This window comes from Actinia tenebrosa, unplaced genomic scaffold (genome assembly GCF_029948245.1).
Source record: "Actinia tenebrosa isolate PJP-AT-01 unplaced genomic scaffold, QUT_ActTen_1.0 PGA_scaffold15__27_contigs__length_11533743, whole genome shotgun sequence".
Taxonomy (NCBI): Eukaryota; Metazoa; Cnidaria; class Anthozoa; order Actiniaria; family Actiniidae; genus Actinia; species Actinia tenebrosa.
In genome coordinates, this window is record NW_028292575.1 from 8,993,400 (window position 1) to 9,013,648 (window position 20,249).

The 20,249-nt window shown below is 37.5% G+C and overlaps 1 protein-coding gene across 1 annotated transcript; it reads right to left on the bottom strand.

The window, feature by feature from the left end:
* Window positions 1-1,223: 1,223 nt before the first annotated feature.
* Window positions 1,224-20,185, bottom strand: LOC116299752 (guanine nucleotide exchange factor subunit RIC1). The gene is made up of 34 exons (XM_031708473.2): window positions 19,993-20,185; window positions 19,477-19,584; window positions 19,254-19,330; window positions 18,387-18,482; window positions 17,296-17,438; window positions 16,380-16,513; window positions 16,188-16,279; window positions 15,236-15,324; window positions 14,367-14,520; window positions 13,746-13,794; window positions 13,580-13,643; window positions 13,340-13,395; window positions 12,804-13,019; window positions 12,615-12,653; window positions 12,116-12,226; window positions 11,520-11,609; window positions 11,137-11,305; window positions 10,816-10,917; window positions 9,798-9,916; window positions 9,379-9,507; window positions 8,955-9,051; window positions 8,591-8,715; window positions 8,279-8,325; window positions 7,774-7,898; window positions 7,214-7,356; window positions 6,813-6,899; window positions 5,717-5,764; window positions 5,296-5,621; window positions 4,738-4,893; window positions 4,441-4,580; window positions 3,791-3,919; window positions 3,229-3,397; window positions 2,723-2,914; window positions 1,224-1,963 (listed from the first exon to the last, which is right to left on the bottom strand). Exons 1-34 carry the CDS (start codon window positions 20,131-20,133, stop codon window positions 1,723-1,725), a joined length of 4,203 nt encoding a protein of 1,400 aa, XP_031564333.2. The 5' UTR covers window positions 20,134-20,185; the 3' UTR covers window positions 1,224-1,722.
* Window positions 20,186-20,249: the final 64 nt, after the last annotated feature.

Consider the following 20,249-nt stretch of genomic DNA (forward strand, 5'->3'; position numbering starts at 1 on the left):
CACATGGGAATACAGGGGAATACAGGGGATCACATGGGAATACAGGGGAATACAGGGGAACACAGGGGATCACATGGGAATACAGGGGAACACAGGGGATCACAGGGGAACACAGGGGATCACATGGGAATACAGGGGAACACAGGGGAACACATGGGAATACAGGGGAACACAGGGGAACGCAGAGGATCACATGGGAATACAGGGGAATACAGGGGAACGCAGGGGAATGCAGGGAAACGCAGGGGATCACAGGGGAATTTAGGGAATCTTTAAAATAGTGGTGTATAAAGCCGGGACAACTCATGTAGTCTTACACGAAGTAATAACCCTTGAAAGTTTGTTTTGGAACAGTACTGGTCAGCGGAGTACTCTACGAGAGGACACTATATACAAGATTCCATGAAGTACCTTCCTATACCTTTATCGAGGCACAGGAAGCCCAATTTTATAGATGCAAGTGAAAAGTATTGAACAAAAAGTGGGAAACACAAATTCAATTGCTATCTAAAGAGCTCCTGGCTTTAGTTTTCGACACCAGATCGAACTGGATTTTATAGAAGTTGATTTTTGCGATGACCGAAAAACCGGAGCAAAAATTTGGAGCACACAGGGAACGGGAACTGATCACCGGGCGGTGCAGGGTTATCAGTTAAAGTTTTATCACAGGAAAAATAACAGAGTGGACAGTTAGAGTGCAAACAATTAATCCGTGAAACAGTAATTACTAAATAGTACAAAATAGTGCTAATTAAACAATAGAAAACAATGGAATTTGCATGAAATTGTGCATTTAGTATAACTAAAGTTTCTCAAAACAGGAGATAACTAGCAAGTAATTTTATTTTGAAAACGTTTTGACTGGGTGTATATGCAGGGTTGCCCTAGGGTGATTTACAGACCAAGTGAAATCACTCTAAAAAGTGTATACTCACACCGGTAGGCAAATATTTCATTTTTAATATTAATTGGAATATATATAACACAAAAAATTTTAATAACAATAATGTAATAATAATAATAAGTTTGTAAATCATTAAAAAAAATAATAATAATAATAAAGAATATTTACATTATGTACTTTGTGAAAATTTAAAGAGAAAAAGTTACTATTTACAAAAAACTAGAAAAAAACAAAATGAAAAACAAGCATTATAAAAAAGTCTAAAATTATCTAATATCGGCAAGGTTAGTATTAATGCTAAAGTCCAATAGAAAGTCACTTTCGTTGTTCTTATAAAAAGGAGTGCGGGAGCCTCTAATGCATGTAATTACAGCTTTCAAAATCTCAAACGACAACTTTGTTCTAATATATGTTATTGTGTCAGAATAGCTTTGTCCAGTTTTGTTCGCCAGTTTATCCGCTAGAGTTTTTAGGAAAATTTGGCTTTCCTTGCCCATACCACCATTGGTCCCAAAGATAAGCGGTGTAAATGAACCCATTTCCACTTCCAGAACTCTCTGTTGATATTTTCTTTTCTTTTCTTGCTCTTGTTCGTTGAATATTGATGAGGTGGTTTTCTTCTGGTTGCACTTGGAGTTGATTGGAATATATATTACATGATTTATGCCATTTCTAGTTAACATTTCATTATTTTATTTATAATTTGGTAAAATTCGAAAAATAAACCTACAATAATGCAATAAAAATATTTCATAGTCAGCGGTACGATGATGAAATGTTGTCACGCATTTGAAGCACATGATTTTCTCGATCTTTATTCAAGACAAAACACATTCACTCGATTCTTCTTCTTCTTTCTCCTCATCATTTCCAACTTCATCCTTCTCCTCGATTATTTTATCTTCCTCGCTCGTACTTGTTCGAGGTGTTTGACGAGCTGGTTCCACGGTGGGGTTACTGTCTTTGCGCTCAGGGGTCTTCGCTTTTACAGCTGTGATGGCATCCGCTACGGTCTGGAACTGAGGCTTTTGAAGACTCAGAAACAAACTATAACCAATACTGTGGAAAGACGCATTATCATAGTAACGTTTATAGAGTACAAACCATATATAATAATACAAATAATGATGGCAGGTTTTTAGCACATCTGTTTCTGTTTCTTTTGTTTCCAATCCAGATTAATTCATTGGCGCTATTTTGTACTAATTAGTTTTTGTACTCGTTACTAACGTTTTGGGGCCAACTCAGAACTGCTAAAGTGCACGAATTTTGTTTTCTTAAACACTGCTCAATTGCAAACTAACTTAGTGTTCTAAATACAGCACATAGAAGTTGAGACTGATAGGTATTCTGGGAAATTAATACATACTCTGATGTATGTATTTGAGATACACAGTCGATATAAAACATGTGTTAAAAGCCTCCATGCTTTCCGTCAGTGAAACAATTTATTTACATCCCAAGAACTGTATCACTAGGACTAGATACATCTAATCAACATACTTCCATTGTACCATTTTGGCTTCTATGTTTTTGAACCTCTTGCAATAAGCCTGAAGCGAGATGACGTTTTACCCCCGTCTCTAGACCATAATCCTTTTCACATTGCTTTTGTTCTTTTATTATGACTATTGTTCCTGTATTCTCTAAGGAATCAAAAAATTTAATATGAAAGACTTTTAAAAACTATTATGGTATAGAGTCGGGGGTAAAACGTCATCTCGCTTCAGGCTTATTGAGTGCATACGTCAGATCTTCTCAATATACAACTTTCAAGAAATAATGACGTCGAAGATAAAGACAAAAAAAAAGTCTTACCACTCTCGTTCGCTCCAGGCTTCTAAAGCTTTTATTCCCTCATTTAATCGACTTAGTGCCTCGGTCGTCACATCTTTGAGTGTGATAGCCTTATTGATGCATTCTGCAATGGAATTAGCGTCACGCAATACTAGGGCCAAAAGAAACCACCAATCATAGCATGAGGCCTCGATAAAGATTTTTAGGAGAAATCTGCGGACAAACAAATTTGAATTAAATTAAGAAAAAAAGAGCAAGAACAGCGCAACCCCTCAAAAAATGCCTGTGTCTATGTGTGTGTCTAAGGAAAGGGTGAAATTATATTGCAAAACATGAATACGAAAGGGGCCCGAGACTACACCGCCTAAGCCAGATCCTTCCGATCCTCTCTGCGGTCCCTAAATTGGATGGGCTCGTACTAATTTTTTCCCATTTCTTAGATATTAACGCTGCTTTCCTCGAAGCCAACAATCCATGTGATGAACGCATGCATAGGAGATAATTTTCCAACAAACTCCTTAGCTTACCTCACTTCTTTTAACGACTGTTGACATCCACTAAATGCTAACTGTTCTCTTATTTGAGCAATATCAATGAATCCAATCTCCTGGCCGCCCCACACGTACTCCTCATCAGCAGAACACGCCAACGAGCTCGTTTCTGATTGAGTTGCACTGAGACGGTCGATTTCTTCAACTAAAAGAATATTACATGTTGAATCTTGTAGTATCAAATTTGTCAAAACTATGAGAAAAAGTAAGCAACGAACAGACCCTATACTATAGGCAGGTTAAGGTTAAGGTAAACTTTATTTAGGCAGGGTGGCCCATTCAGCAACTAGGCTGGTATCCAGAGGGGCCCTGCTTCTAATATATTCTAATTACAATAGCAAAAAGTTATTACAAAGCCAATCGGTTTTTTAAGACTAAGGTCATACGTCGAACTTCTCATTAGCCGAACCTAATGACATCAAAGAAGAGCGCCTTGCTATCCGTTGTTGCAATTAGGTTCGGCTCATGTGAAGTTGGACGTTTGACCTGAGTCTTAGGTTAACTGAGAAGTTTAAAGAAAATAGCAGTCACGTCATACCTCTAGGCGGATGCAAGTGCGCCGTCTCTTCGATCTCGTGTCCTTCTTCGATGTCATCAACAAGAGCATCATCGTCGAGACCTTGTCGGCTGCTACGAGTGCTTGACGAAGATGCAGACGCAAGACGACCTGTTAAGTTATTACTGTATCATTAGAGAGTTTAAGATCCTCGTTTACGGCAAACGTGAAACGTCAGTTGACCATTAAAAAATTCTTTAAAATTGGCGAAAAGGAATCGCAAAAATCTCCAACTAGTAGATAAACAAAAGAATACTTGTCTTTGTCGAGAAGGTTTGCAAAAGGTAAAGTGAAATGTAGGGAAATCGTGGTCACGTTTGCCGTTTGCGGGAATAAAAAACGTGAATCTTAATCTGCCTATTATAAAAGTCGTTCCCTCAGAAGCACCAGATATATACATAAGGGGAATAAAAGAAACTGGACTTTAAGTGAAAGCCTAGAAATGCACTAAACATCTGGGCCCGGTCGTACAAAGGGTGGATAGCGCTATCCTTACTGATAAATCCTTATCCAGTGGAAAAGTCAATGCTTTTATCCAATCAATGGAAGGTTTTCCTAACCCTAAACCTGATCTTTGTTTGGGTGATCTTCATAACTTTTCAATCCCTTTTTCTACCTTCATTTGTACTTACTGATTCGTGGTCCAGGTTGGTGTGATTGCGGTGACTGTACAGTTATGGTGGGTTGGGTGATGGATGGCAGTTGTAAATCAAATTGGCGATGAACGAAAAGTAGTGTTTGTACGTAGCCTTCTACTCGTGCAGCTCGATTTCTACAATAAAATTATAAGAATAAAATCAATCAAAAATTTCTTAAAAAGGATTATACTCTTAATAGTGAATGCAAGGGCGTGACCGTCGTAAAAAAATCAAAATAAACAAATGTTGATAACAAATATAAAAGAAATAAAATTCCAAGAGTTGTCTTACCTTTCTTTTACGAGCCATGGAACTATTTGAAAATCAACGTGTGCAGAAAAACGACCAAGATCTCGCAGCCTATTGGATGATAACAATAAACGCGCATGTCTGTTGAGGATGCTGTCAATGAAGTAGTTTTCTGCTGAATCGACGTCGCAACTAGACCTGGAGGAGAAATGGAATTAGTTATTTAAAGATTGGAAAACGTAGATCAATTCAGTTGCCTGGCAAGTAGGCGCGCTCGAAGGATGTTTCTTGAAGTGCTACCACGTGACCAAAAAATCCCCTGAGATATAAATAATAATAAAGCAGGCGTCATCTTGGTTGATCCAACCTTAATGAGAAATGCTTTGTATAGTCAACTAAGATGGCGGCTTTGACGTAACATGCACTCCAAAAATACTCGATTTTCATCTGTGGTGTAAGTCTCGAAGCGCCCGTAATCTTCTCGACTTACATTTGGGTGAGCAGGAGGAGGGGAGGCTGGGACGAATGAAAACTCCACGTGTAAAACCGAGCTTGGCGGGAGGATACAAGACTAGACAAGCGTCAAAATCAATGACTAACCTCGCGTCCGCTGACGAAACTGACCCACTCTTTGAGCGACTGACGCTGTCATGTGAACTAGGCTTTGGTGTCTTCTCCAGAGACTGTGTTCGTGCCGAATGAGTTTTGTCGACTGAACTTCCTCTTGATAGGGTCCCGCGAGTTGTAGGCTTTGACCCGCGGGACTGAGGGCTTACCGAAAACGAGAATGCCATATCTTCATCGTCAACTGTAGTCATGGTAGGATGAGGTGGGGAATGTAGTGGCCTACAAGTGGGTGTTCTTGGTGGCGAGTCTAGTTCTCCTTCGCTGATACACCGTAAAAATCGTACAAGATCCTTCGAGGTCTGTGAAAAAAAAAAAAAAATATATATATATATTCTATTAATATACAACAACGGTAGTTTTCCTTTTTATTCTCATATATTTTCATTCAACTCACCTCCCATTGGCATAATTCCAAAGCTTTGTCCAAAAGAATAGTTGCGTGCTAATGACAAATAAGAAGGTTTAGTGATCATCACCATTGCCACCCATTGATATTGCTCAGAAGGAAATTCATCACTCATCATCATCATCATCTTCACTATCAATATCATCATTATCATCAGTATCATCCTCAACAACATCATGAAGTCAGCATTATCATCATCAACAGTTACTATCAACATCTTCATCGTCATCCTTACTATCAACATCGTCATCCTCAACATAATGAAGTCATCAATATCAATATCATCATCATCATCATCAGCATCATCATTATCATCACCATCATGATCATCATCACCATCACATCATCATTATCACCATCATCATCATGATCATCATCACCATCATGATCATCATCATCATGATCATCATCACCATCATCATCACCATCATCATCATGATCATCATCACCATCATCATCATGATCATCATCACCATCACATCATCACCATCATCATCATGATCATCATCACCATCATCATCATCATTATCACCATCATCATCATGATCATCATCACCATCATCATGATCATTATCACCATCATCATCATGATCATCATCACCATCATGATCATCATCACCATCATCATCATGATCATCATCACCATCATCATGATTATCATGATCATCATCACCATCATGATCATCACCATCATGATCATCATTATCATCATCATTATCACCATCATCATCATTATCATCATCATCACCATCATCATTATCACCATCATCATGATCATCATCACCATCATCATCATGATCATCATCACCATCATGATCATCATCACCATCATCATCATGTATCATCACCATCATCATCATGATCATCATCACCATCATCATCATGATCATCATCACCATCATCATCATGATCATCATCACCATCATCATGATCATGATCATGATCATCATCACCATCATCATGATTACGACCATGATCATCACCATCACATCATCATTATCACCATCATCATCATCATCATCACCATCATCATCATCATTATCACCATTATCATCATCAACATCATCATCACATTGCTTTTCACCTGTTTGCTGACGGTAGGATGTTCGAGGTTTTGCAAGATGATAAGGTATGACGCAGCAGTTTGAAGGCGACCAGAACTGAGGCATTCCTGAGATATCAATCATATTAACTTAACAGCAAAGCCAGCACATTAATGATGGTCAGATTTCTATTAGAGTATTTATTTTCAGTCTTTATCTACAACAACCTTTTTATAACCTCATATCAATACTACAACTACCAGAATCCCTTGCCGCACAAACTATACGTTTTCTTGTTTACATAGCATCATCTGCCTAATATTATTCCCATCAGACGATAACATTTGTGAATAACAATTGCGAAGTATTATGGTAGTTTTGCAGTAGTTAAGAATGACGCCAAACCTTAGCACTCAAATGGCATGCCGTACTTGGTACTTACCTTAAATAAATCTCTTGGGTTTCCAACAGCCGAGAACAAATAACTCCAAAGTGCTACCTCGGTCTTTCGGGCGCAGTGGACAACAGTCTCTAAGTACTGACGAAATTCTTGAATGAATCTCACTACCTGTGGAAGCATTGGGTCTGAAAACAAACGGCGAATAGATGAGTTTCTTGGAAGAAAAACAGCAATCAAAAAAGAGAGAAAACGCGCGCAAAATAGACATCGTTATATATAGCCGGTGCTTATTGTTTATCAAGTTTTACTTATTGGCTCATTTAAGTTAACTGAAAAGAAACCCCTTATAGCTTCAGTATTTACCAATCTCAATACGTCCAACCTTTTTTTAAAAAAAAAAAATTTTTACTGGGGGAGGAAAACCGGAGAACCCGGAGAAAAACTCTCGTGGCAAGGTATAGAACAACACATCAAACAAACTCAATACATATATGAAGTCCGCAGGGCTCGAACCAGCGACCCGACCCGTTGGACTCACCGCCAGCAGTAAAGGACGACACATTAGCAGCGTACGTCATCCATGCCACCCTTTACCGTCATACCTGGTATGGGTTCAGAGGCCGTGGCTTCTTCTTCCAGTACTTCATGAAGCATCAGTTCAAGAACATGTGGGAAGTATGGGAGATCTGTACATGTGTTGGCAATTTCGAGGGCTTGTTGGCCAAGGCTGGTAAGGACAGAAATTCGTGCATTATATATTGGGTTAATTTCATAAAACATTGCATATTCATCTTTAGCTTGGAAATAGCCCACTAATATATGAGAACATCACATTATTTCAACAAAACCCTAGCTTTACTTCTCTTTGCAGGATTAGAAAAAGTCATTTTCCTGATTTTTTCCCGTTATACTTGAGTAATCTGGGAAAGAAGGCTTTGCCGAGGAGCAAGTAAGATCCAGTGAGATACCAATTTTAAACAATCGATAAGAAATGGAATTACAAGAGCATAACAGCACAGTGATGTAATATTATGTAAATTAAATATAAGGTGGAAAACTAGTGAAAACTAGTGTAAATTAAATATAGAAGTGTGCGTAAATACTAACTTTTTTCGTAAGAGCTGCCTCAGCACATGGTGAAGATAGACTTGAGTCTAAGAATTAAATAACAAATTAGAGGCCTCATCAATCATGTCAAGACGTTGAAGAATTCAGTGTAATATGAGATATAGACCCTTTGCCCTGAGCCCCAAGAGGAATCATTGTGGGACAAAACAATGGAATTTTTCATTATTATTATTATTATTATTATTATTATTTTGCCTCAGAAAAGAGGTCCTATTGTTTTGTCCCCAGAACAATTCCTCTAGGAAATCAATGCAAGGGGTCTATATTGGATATTAAAGGGCCTTGTCTTACTGTTCTTTCCAGGGTACAGAATGGAAAAGGTTGAGGTGACAAGGAAGCAGGGTTTGGTGACATGCAGTCTAAAGGCATAGGTTCGTTTGCAGCACCCAATACCACGGCATCTTGAAATAACACAGCTAGTAAAGAAAGGAAAAATATTACATAATTTCCTTTGCGCAAATTACGACTTATTCTGTAACTGACCGTTTTTTTCTCTGTCTGAATAAAGCAACTGTACCACATGTACCATTCCTTCAAGTTGGTTCCTTGGACGAGTTGAAAAAAGCGCAAAAGGAAAGTGCAAATAAGCGCGCACATTTGCAAGCCTTTAATACATGTTGATACTGTTGTGGCATACATTACTTTCTATCCTTACCTAAGGGGTAAATATTCAGTTGAAAAGGTAACATCACTCTTTTGGACAAGAAGTTGGGTGGTTTTTGATCATTACCAGGGAATAATGGCAACCAAACCTACGATAATTGACACAACGGTCATAAAGACATATAATATATTAATGGTTTTCACAGCCGCCGTGTTGAATGAATTTAACAAAAGATTCGTCATTGGTCTCTTTTGTTATATCATCCAACATGGCCGCCGTGTCTTTCGTCATTTCATAATCTTGGGAATAATTAAAACCAACAGTATAAACATAAATATCACGTGACCATTTTCCGCCATGTTGGATGTCCAGCGTGACAATTGGAAACGCAATGCTGAGACTTTATTAGATATAACCAATTAGATTTATATTTGTAAAGGAATATATATAAATATTTGTAAAGAACGCTGATCACCTTCATCCCCTGTGCACCACAGCCCAACCACAACGCCTCCATTAAATGTCTTTTATTTACACTTGATGTCGTGGAGGTCCAAATATTTTCCACGCAAGATGCGAGAATCACCGGCAGACAAAACGGCGCCTGAAAACGTTTCAAAGAGGTGAGGAAACTAAAACTATTCTATTTCATTGAACATTCATTAGTATTCTTAAAGAAACATTAAGTATTATTAAGGAAGAATAAATTATGCAAATATGTCATTTGGCGCGAACCGGCGTGAAGGAAGGATTCGCACTCATCCGCCTACCCTTCCGTTTGCTCATTGGCTTGTCCCCACGAACTTGCTCGTCAGACCTTAATTAATGCTAATGAGTAAGCAGGATGGATAATTAATGCATGGAATACAATGCTGATAGATTTGTTGGTCGAACCTTTTTAGACTTTTTGTCTTTCTCAGGACTTGCTTTGTCCTTCTGAAGCATCAATAACCAGCCACCGACATTTGCTATCAAGGATTCTATTGCCTCAAGACCGTCTAGGTTACCGGACTCTACATTAACAGGAAAAAATAACATAAAATAAAAGTAAAGTAATTTCAACCAAACCGATCCAAACCAAGCACATCACCACCTGAATCAACCACTAGGCTGATCTAAGTATTGGGGATTTACATCCGATTAATAGTAAACAATAGACATTTTCATCCAGATTTCCTTGAGTTACCATGAAACAAATGCTATAAGTTAAGGTTGGACTTCATAAAATACAGTAAATTTATAAACACTGGTCAAGTGCACCCTCGACTTGGAGCCATTGTTTCGTGGTCACTCAAGCAAATTCAACACAGTACTGTCTTTAAAGGGACACTTGGATGAAAACGCCCCGATTTTTGAAAGTCCGAATAATTGAAGTATTCGAGGATAATATGACTCAATTATGATTATGAAAATCAGATGAGTGAAAATTTTAGCCAGGGAGCCACTCGCTGTTGAGATATGGGTTGAGTAAATGACGCCATTTACTCACAATTTAGATGCTGAATAAAATTGATAATTTTTACCCGCCACTTTTGAATGTGAAAAAGATATGTTACCTGGCTACTATCTGGGCCATATAGATAAGTTTAACCAAGTTTAAAGTCATTTCTAATTTTCATTGATTTTCATCCAAGTGCCCCCTTAAATGAAATAGGTTGCTATCAATAGACGTCACTTCCAGTAATAACTGCTTTTTTAATGGCTTGTAAAATCTTGGAGGTTGTTTCAATTTCTTGTTTTCCGGTTTCATGTCGCATACAATAGCTTGAGGACTTATTTTGACCTGTTTTGACTTAACATCCGCTAGTTGTCCCTCAGTCAATCGCTTGTTTGCCCCCCAGTCAACTCCAAAAGAGTCACGTGATTGATAGTAAGCAATTAATTAAAGAAAGCAAAACCAGGTAGTACATACCTGAATACTGTGAAGTGAGTGTCACGTGGATAACAGCTAACGGGTGAGGCACGTGATTGGCTAATGAAAACTCTTGAAGTCGGCTTACTAATATGCTTGCGTCTGTTGGGAAGGAATACAAAGAATATGCATGCTAATAATATGCAGGTTAATACATAGAGCCGATGGAAAGGCAAATAAGCCAAGATATTTGGTCATCAGACTGCTGGCTTTTAATCGCGATGTTTTCTTTTAAGAAATTGGGTTACCTGTGGGATAAAAAGCTAAGGATTCGAAAGAAAGTTTTCAGTAAACGAAATTGTGGTAATTGGTTGTACTCACCAGAACTACTAGTCTTTATTCGTTCCAATGAGTAAAACACGACTCTACAGTCTGAGCAGTAGACGAGAAGTAAATCCCTAAAGACGTTCACTAGAAAGGCTGGCGCAGGAAGCTTTACGCTAACAGCAAATGCATTGTCAAGATTAGAAGTACGGGGATAAAACCGGACCTGAAAAAAGAGGAAAATCATGATGGCATATTTCCCAATAAACAAGAAATAAAGAAGGAAGGAAGGAAGGAAGGAAGGAAGGAAGGAAGGAAGGAAAAAACAAACAAACAAAATATTAAATTGAAGGAAAATACCTGTACAGCATTACTTAAGAATAGTATTTCCGTCATCCCACATTTATTAAACGTCATTTATTGCAATTTTTCCAACTTACTTCATCACTACTTGAATGACTGTTGTAACATGGAACCACGATGAAATCTTTCCACCAAGCTAAACCACCACGACAGATTATAGTTTGTTCCTAGTAAAGACAACAAAAAATGTGATCGCTGTATTTTTTACATGATATACATATTAATATATATAATTTGCTTACTTTTTCTAATGCTGCATACGAATGATACAATAAGGCGAATAATTGTTTTAGTATTTCTAATTCAAGTGAATTCAATAAATAACGGGGAGAGAATGTGTTTTGTTTTTTTTCAAATCTTATTTATCTATGCAAGCGGTAAAAATCGACAAACGAGCAAGCGTGTGCAAGTTATATTCACCTGTAGGTGAATATAACAGCACAATGCGTTAATTGTGACCAATGAGTGCGCCGGATTTACTATATTCACTTGTGTAAAAATACTAAAAGTTAATAATGAGTGAATAAAGCAAGCATAAAAATCGTCAAATAATACTTAGTCTAGTAATAGGTTTTGACTAGGAAGGGAGCAAATAACAATGGTAAACTGGTGGTAAGTAGTAATTAATGAACAAAAAATAATACTGGTGTCGGTGTCTGTGTAATGGATTTACCTGTGAGATGTTACCAAAGAGCTTCCATTTCCTTGTAAGCAGAGCATAGTGAGCAATACCTGCCTTGCCTGCAATAGCAACATGTGAACCAGTTGGATGAACAGCAGCATACTGTAAGAAGAATTGCAAACAACGTCTTGAGCAACAAGTATATGTATGGTATCATTTCTTTTTTTTTTTTTTTTTTGTTTCTTTTCTTCTTTTCTTTCTTCCTTCCTACCTTTCTCTTCCTTTACTTTCTTCTTTTTTCTTTCGTTTCTCTCTCTCTTTCTTCTTACTTTTTTCTTAGGCTTTTTCTTTCTTTCTCTCCTTTTTTCCTTCCTTCCTTCCTTTTCTTTTACTTTCTACTTTTTTCTTTCTTTTCTCTCTCTCTCTCTTTCTTCTTATTTTCTAGTTTCGTTTTTTCTTTCTTTCTCTCCTTTCCCCCATTCTTTCTCTAATAATAGTAATTTAAGATATTTCATGGCAACAGAATTAGAAATGGTTAAAATCCACATACCCTTATAGGCCAGTTATTTTCCAAATAATTCACAGGTATCTGAAAAAAATAATGAAACAGTATTGATTTAGCCATCGCTAGCAAAACACAACGACTACAGAGCAATATGTTTGGAACTTCAGGGTGGCTAATCACAACCTACTAATGGCCCTGATGGCCTAACAAACACTTTTCCCAACCCTAACTCACCTGTATAATGATCCACTGTTTGTTACTGACAAGAGTACTTGGTCCTACAGATGAACCAATCAATGGTGTTGTACCATTTTCATCTGAAGAACCAATCGAAGTGGTTGTACCATTCTTGCTAGTATTTCTAAAATTATTGGTACAGTCACTGACCATTTCACCAGTATTGAGATATAGACTGTCTTCACTTTGAAGAAATAGGTGGCGATGATTGCTCTGGAAAAAATGAGTATGCATGTTGCAATCATTGTGATTCATGAATTTAAAGTCGTTTCCCTGTGCTGTAGTGAGCCAGCCCGTACCGCTCGGAACGAGTTACATGATTGGATTAAAAAACAATAGATTGGTCAACCAAACTATAGCACTAAACCTAACCTTACAAAAGCGGTACTGTACTTAGGGAGCAATGAAAATCTAGCTTTCAAGCGGTACTGGATTACTCACCGTAGTTGATCTCAATAATAAGGAAATGACAACACAATACTATTTGCTGCTAACTATTGTCTTAATAATTTCTCATAGCTAAGCATTCTCACCATACAAGGATTGACAGCTAGTGTACTTTTTACAAACTGTAACTGCATGATATCACCTGGGGAAAAAATTGAAAATATGAAATATTGTGTGAAGAATGAGTCATCATGAAAGTGCTTTGACTGTATTTTAATATAAGCAATAGCCTTCTGAGCACTTCCTGTCATTATTGCACACAAGGTGGCTGAGAAAGTACAGCCAGTATTTTGCAGGAGGTGGGGGGAATTCAGTTTTTTTCCTACCAGTACATCCATTATCTTCTTCTGACGACACCATCACCAGGTTGTATCCCTCTGGTCCCCAGCCCTACCACACAAAATAATTCAGTCTCAAACTCAATGTTTTTACACACAAATATATTTAATATTTAATAGCCTCATTCCTGGAAGAATGTTTCCTTTAACTCACCATAGACTTGACATGAAATGGATTGTGCAAAAATGCTTCCTGAGAATTTCTGAAGTTTAGGGAATCAAAAAGGATAAAAATTGATTGAATTATGAGGAAATTTGTGGTTTTTGGTCAAACTGGTCAAATGAATGGAAACAACCATTTAAAATTAACTTTTCACATTGTGTAGGTTTTGGAACAGGCACTTTTGGCTACTAGTGGTCATTCACCAAAACACCACAAGCTACTCAGCCAATCAGATAGCAGGATTTGTGATAGACCATTACTAGGTTTCTACTAACAAAATAAAGAATGTACAGGGACTGTGGAACAACCTTAAAAGTGTGTGTGTGCATGGGGGAGGGGGGAGCTTAGATTGAGAGTACATAGTATGGGAAAAATTTGGGGGATGGCTAAGATTGGAAAATATTATAATAAGACACTAGGTAGGGGAAAGGGAAAAAGTAGGGGGGGGGGGCTAAAGACTTTTAACTTTCTTCTCGGATATCCAGATTTAATTAAAGGCTGCATGTACAGTGTAGGCTATATAATTATATGCAATATCCTAATATTTGCAAGTTGTTCTAACAATAGTTACTCCCCCCACCCCCCAGGAAAAAATACAAAACAATTATTTACCCATAGTCTCCTCCTAAAGTACACATCAAAAGAGAACCAAAAACACTCCAGACAGCTAACCCTCCATGGGATGTCCATGACCAGGAAACAGCCAAAGCACAGCCATCTGGTGTCCAGGCCAGACACTGAACACCTCCTGTACTTTGAATAGCATCTATACAGCCAGATGTTAAGGATGACAGCTTTGTATACCTCTTGGACATAATGTGCTAACGGACTACTTTGATGATGGCAGCAATATTGTCGAAGTATTCTAAGTACATTTAATTTTGTATTAATTAAAAATACAATTATCCAAGCTAGAGCCAGAAAATGGAAAGACTAATTAATTAGTAATGTAAATTTACTAAACTATGTTGAGCTGCATCCCTTTCAATCTAACATCATGAAACTAAAGCAACCAGAAAAGATGACAAGGCACCTAAAATTAACCTATTTAATAATACATATTAGACATGGTGCAAGTGAATATGACACTCTCATTGGTCACAATTTACTTCTTATGCTGTTACACACCCACGCTTGCATCTCAGTAAATATTCCCCAGGGCCATACCAGAACTTTTACAGGGAGGGTGCACATCGAATAAAATTGGACCATTGATCGTTTCTTTTTAGAAAGCAGAACCAAAAAAAAAAAAGGTAACCAAAAGAAATCAGAACCAAAAAAAGAAGATGGATGAGCAGACCTTAAGCTTTTATGGGGGGTGCATGTGCACCCTGTGCTCCCCCCTTGTTATGGCCCTGTTCCCTGATATTCACTTTGCCTTCAGCAAATAATTGTTAAATGCTGTGAAACTGTACTTGCAAATGGTACACATTTCAGCACACATAATGTACATCAGTGATAAATAAAATTGTTAAGGATACCAGGATAGTCCTTGCTGGATAGTACCAGGGTGTGAGATAGTTCTAAGGCACCTGTTGTGTCATCAAATCCATACACTAGACTTGCTCCACTGAACAACAAAGACAAAAAATATTGATAAATACATGTAGTAGAGTTGATCTTGGTATTAAAGGTGGTCTCACTGGTAGTAAAGCACACAAAAATCACCTCTGGGATCTTAGATTGAATTAGACTGCTGGATGTAAGAGCATGAAATTAAGCCGTGCATTTGTTAGTGAGAGAAAATTGTTGGGCCTGATCTCCATCAATGCAAGAGTCTTTCTTCTATTCTCAGGGTGTTCTAAACTAGTTTTTCTCAGTCTCCATAAAACCCAATGACATACTATTACAATTTCAATATTCATCTGATGAGGTCTACCAAGCATCCTGGCTTAGATCCGCCTTAAATTTGTTTCAGCCAAGCTTTGACAAAATTGGTAATCATGTACATAATTATGACCAGCCACTGAAAGGTATTGGTGGACAAACATCTGACTACTGGCCATGCGTTGGCGGACAACTTGACCAACAGTCAGGCAATCACGGCCAACACACAGCCGATAGTCGGCCAACACATGCTTAAACTTAAACTATATGTAACTTATTTAATAATAATAATAATAATAATAAATATTTATATAGCGCCTATCCAAATCTGCTCTAGGCTCTTTAAACAAAAAGAAAAACCACAAACTGTGGTAGGCTGTGAGCTTTGCTTGGCGCCTGTGGCTGCCGCATTTAATGCTTTTTTGAGTCTTGTGAACTGATGCTTATGATAAAAAATAAATTAGCTAAATCGTTACTGTTCTGGGAACAGTAAGTTGTACTTGATTGGTCATGCATACAGGTTAGTATTTCTGTTATCTAATCTATGGATCTAGATTGCCCATCAAAATGCTTGATAATCAAAACTTCAGACATGTAGTGACTTACTTGGTACAACCAAAAACTATCAATCTGTAACGATGGTTTATTGCCACACAAGTTGCAGAATCAAGATCTCTTGCCCACACACCTATCATTTCCTTCAAAATAATGGTTTCAAAAAGAACTTTTTAAAGATAAATGGTCTGTGTGAAAAATAGGAGAATAAGAAAACAGATAATCAACAAATCAAATTCTTACAGCAGGTTCAAAGTTGGAAGTTTCAGCAGAGACAAATCCTCCTCGTCCATCAGCCAATACCACAGCAAAACCGCCCAGCAAAGGGCTGTATTCCATGGCTCTGAAGCACACACCTTCTAACTCTAGTGGCACAGCTACAACATCAATTAAAATATATTGGTACAAATGTCACATGCCAGATTCACGCCGCATACAATTTATATACACGAAGTCCCCCACCAACAATTGTCAACCTTTTAGTCTGCATCGGATATTCCATTTGATAATATTTGTGAGAAACAAATTTATGAAAGGATGTTGACATGTGAGGAAAGGAATGCAGAATAAGAGTCTGATGACTGTCGGTGAAGTTGTAGACATTTGGAGGTGCATTCAATCGTTAAATCCCTATTTATAATGCTTCAGATATTATAGTTTGATGAACAGTGGTCTATTAGTTTACTAAGTTATCTTGGCATAGAAACATTGAGACTGCAAAGTGCTCTTAATAATACACAGTCATTGATAACTTCAAGTATGATGCCATGAAAAATTCAATTTAGAGAGCATTAATTTTTTTACGGGGAAGGGGGAATATATAAGAGAACCTTGCGGGAGGCTAAGAAAATAACTATGTAGGCTCGAGAGAGGAGCCATGCAAAAGAATTTGTTGTACAAATTTTTTTTTACAATTAAATATGTTGTGATAATGAAAATCAATGATAGGGCCATATGTTAAGTGTATGCTACATCCAGTGTATAAACAGATTTAAAAATATACACTCGATGTAGCATACACTTAACATATAGATCTTTACCAAGTGGCAAAAACACATTTCATAAATGATAGGGCCATTTTTTATGCAACAAAGGAGAGGCGGGCGGATCAAATTTCTCATATGGGTTACTAATTAATGGTCCCTTATGTACAGTGTACCTCTAATATTCTGCAAGTCATTCGTAAAAGGAATGGAATGGACAGGCATGGAGTAACTGGACTCAAGGTATCCATCCCATGTGATCCTGTGAAGGAATCCTTTTCCACTGCATACAAACAACTCATCTTTTCTTGGGGCAAAACTTTAAAAAAAATACAGTAATAATAACACGCATAAGAAATCTCAAGAAAATTATTCTAAAAACATCAGGCTACAGGCAAATGAACAGCTCATTATTGAACTAAGTTAATGCAAAATATTTTGATTTGTTAGTGCCCTGATAGTAATTATTTGCCTTTGCCTTTGGCAACCTCAACCTTGTCCGACCAATAATTGTTTATAATTGGTTACCCATGTATAAGTATGTACAGTATCACCCTGACCTGCTCAAATTATTAGATATAGAAATATAGATGAGTTATAGTGCTTGGGATTGAGGTTATTCCGGGCGAAAGACCCTTGGAAATAAATTTGGAAAAATTAATTTCCGACCTCGCTGGGAATCGAACCCACGACTTTCAGAATTGTACTACCGATGCTCTACCAGCTGAGCTAGAGGTCAGACTGAGAGCAGCCCAGGGTGTAATAGATGTTAGGTCGCGGTAATTATGATGCAAAGATGAGAATATGTGGACCACGTAGCACTTATGAAATACAAGATATAGGTTGTGGGTTCAATTCCCAGCGAGGTCGGAAATTAATTTTTCCGAATTTATTTCCAAGGGTCTTTTGCCTGGAATAACCTCATTCCCAAGCACTATAACTTATCTATATGTCTATATCTTGTATTTCATAAGTGCTACGCGGTCCACATATTCTCATCTTTGTTCAAATTATTGAAAAGTACTACATCTACTAGTGATACATTTATTGTAAGGCCGTTATGCCAGGTATGATTTTTCCTCACGACTGTCACACGCAATATGCTTACCTCAAGTTTTAGCTTTTATTGCAGTCAATACATTATAAGTAACTTGTACAGTTTGATTTACACAAAGCAATTTGTGTTGTCAGCATGTTATGTGTGAAAGTTGTGAGAAAAAATCATACAATGTAAATCGGCGTTCAGAAAAATAATGAAATATTTTACCATGTGACATCTCCAGTTATCGTGATGATGGAAATCTCAACCAGCTTGATTGCCGGTACTCCATTTTGATAAGGACTTTGATAATGATTGGATGAGCTGGAAGGGAAATAGAATTGGACTCTGGGCAAGGGTTCTGTTTTTCTTGTGAAAATTTCAGATTAAATACGATATTTGAACTACCACACTGTAATTTACCATGATTGACACGAAAGTCTCGACAGGGAAATAGTCCCTTTCACAGTTCCTGCGTCATGTTATGAGGCAGCTGTGCCTTTGTATCAAGGCGAGATGAACGGTGAGCTTGCAGTAACAGATACAGTATCTTTTTTACACCTTGGACAATAATTCACCTTTTGAGTGCTGTTCCATGGATTGTTTAGCTCTCTAAATACAAGCAAAATATCATTTCTCTAACTGGATTGAAGCTCTCTTACTGCTAAAGAAGTAACTAAAAAGTAACGAAAGAAATTGGTCTGAATTATCTTTTCAAAATTCAATAAATTTGTATGGGAATCCGGAAACCTTGTCAAAACTTTGTGGTGACCATAACACAGTCCAACGTGTTTTGGGCTAGCGCTCAAAAGGTGGACTTTTTACGTCTCTATCATTGCAAGATAACTGTTTGTCTTGCTTCAGCACAAAGGCATGGCTTCATTTCAATTCCAGAGGGCGCAGGTAACTGTGAAGGGTACTATTATTGGGCAACCAGACTTCCATCAACCAAATTAATCAATATATAGCATATAAAGTTACACGAGTAGCTATGCTACTTAAGGATTTATTTTATTAATGGTACTATAAACAAAATAATAAAAAAGTTACAGTGGTAGACAAAACGAATGTGTTAACGAAAAGCATTTAACTAACCTCAAAATCTGTGACTTGTACAATTGCTGTTCGCTACTTCTTTGTAACTCTAGTAAAACTATCTTTCCTTCTGAAGTCTAGCAATCATATAATAATAATAATAATAGTGGTGATGATGAAGATGATGAAGACGATCATGATGATGATGATGCTGATGATGAGGGAGCTGGGCAGATGAATAAGCTTAACATAAATGTATAACCATAATATTCATAAAACTCACAGAAACAGCAATGACTGAGGAATCTGGCCTCCAGGCGACTGCAACATGTGTTCCAACTTCTTTTAGAGAACTTGGTGACCTTCTTATAGTAACAATTAAGACTCTTGGCTAATATTAAATGAAGAAAGGAAACAAAATCCTTCTTAGCAATGCAACGTGCAGCTAAACATGCAGTAGTAGTACAAGTACATGTAGTAGACAGAACAACGAATGGGCTATTGCACATGTATTCTTCAGGGATAAATCATGAACAGCAGGGAATTCCACAAGGATCTTCATGTCTCCAGGAATTTAGGGGCTTCTCAAAAACTTAGGTCCTCCGAAATATACCCCAAGTTAAATGATGGAACGAAGCTAGGAAATAATAAAGAGTTAAAGAATCAGAAGAGAAACCACGTGATAAAAAATACACTCTTCTAAGTTCAGCAAAGCCGGCTAGAATGAATAAATCTAACAAAACAGATCCAGTGCATATTAAAGTTATTAAAAGCTTATGTGTACGTAGATGATTCTTACTCGATTATTCCACACACAAACACTGTGTGAAGAGATGACAGCGAGCAGTGATCGATCCCGATTATACTTCAACGCAGACAGCTCACCACATTCCACATCTTTAGGACTATAATATTTAGGCCATCCTATAGGAAAATACATATTTTTGAATATCCGTGTCTTCAACTCACGACTCGTCCGCCATCTTGGATGTTTTGACTCGACCCGGTTTTTCTCGATTTTTCTCCCCTCGACCTCGTCTTCGTGACGAGGCTAAA

Excerpts from the sequence above, each read along its gene's own strand:
- LOC116299752 (XM_031708473.2), bottom strand. The coding sequence starts at position 20,133 with ATGTATTTTCCTATAGGATGGCCTAAATATTATAGTCCTAAAGATGTG. Across the intron at positions 12,654-12,803 it reads AACAGTGGATCATTATACAG|ATACCTGTGAATTATTTGGA; the intron begins GTGAGTTAGGGT and ends TATTTTTTTCAG. Across the intron at positions 9,917-10,815 it reads ACTCACTTCACAGTATTCAG|AGTCCGGTAACCTAGACGGT; the intron begins GTATGTACTACC and ends CTGTTAATGTAG.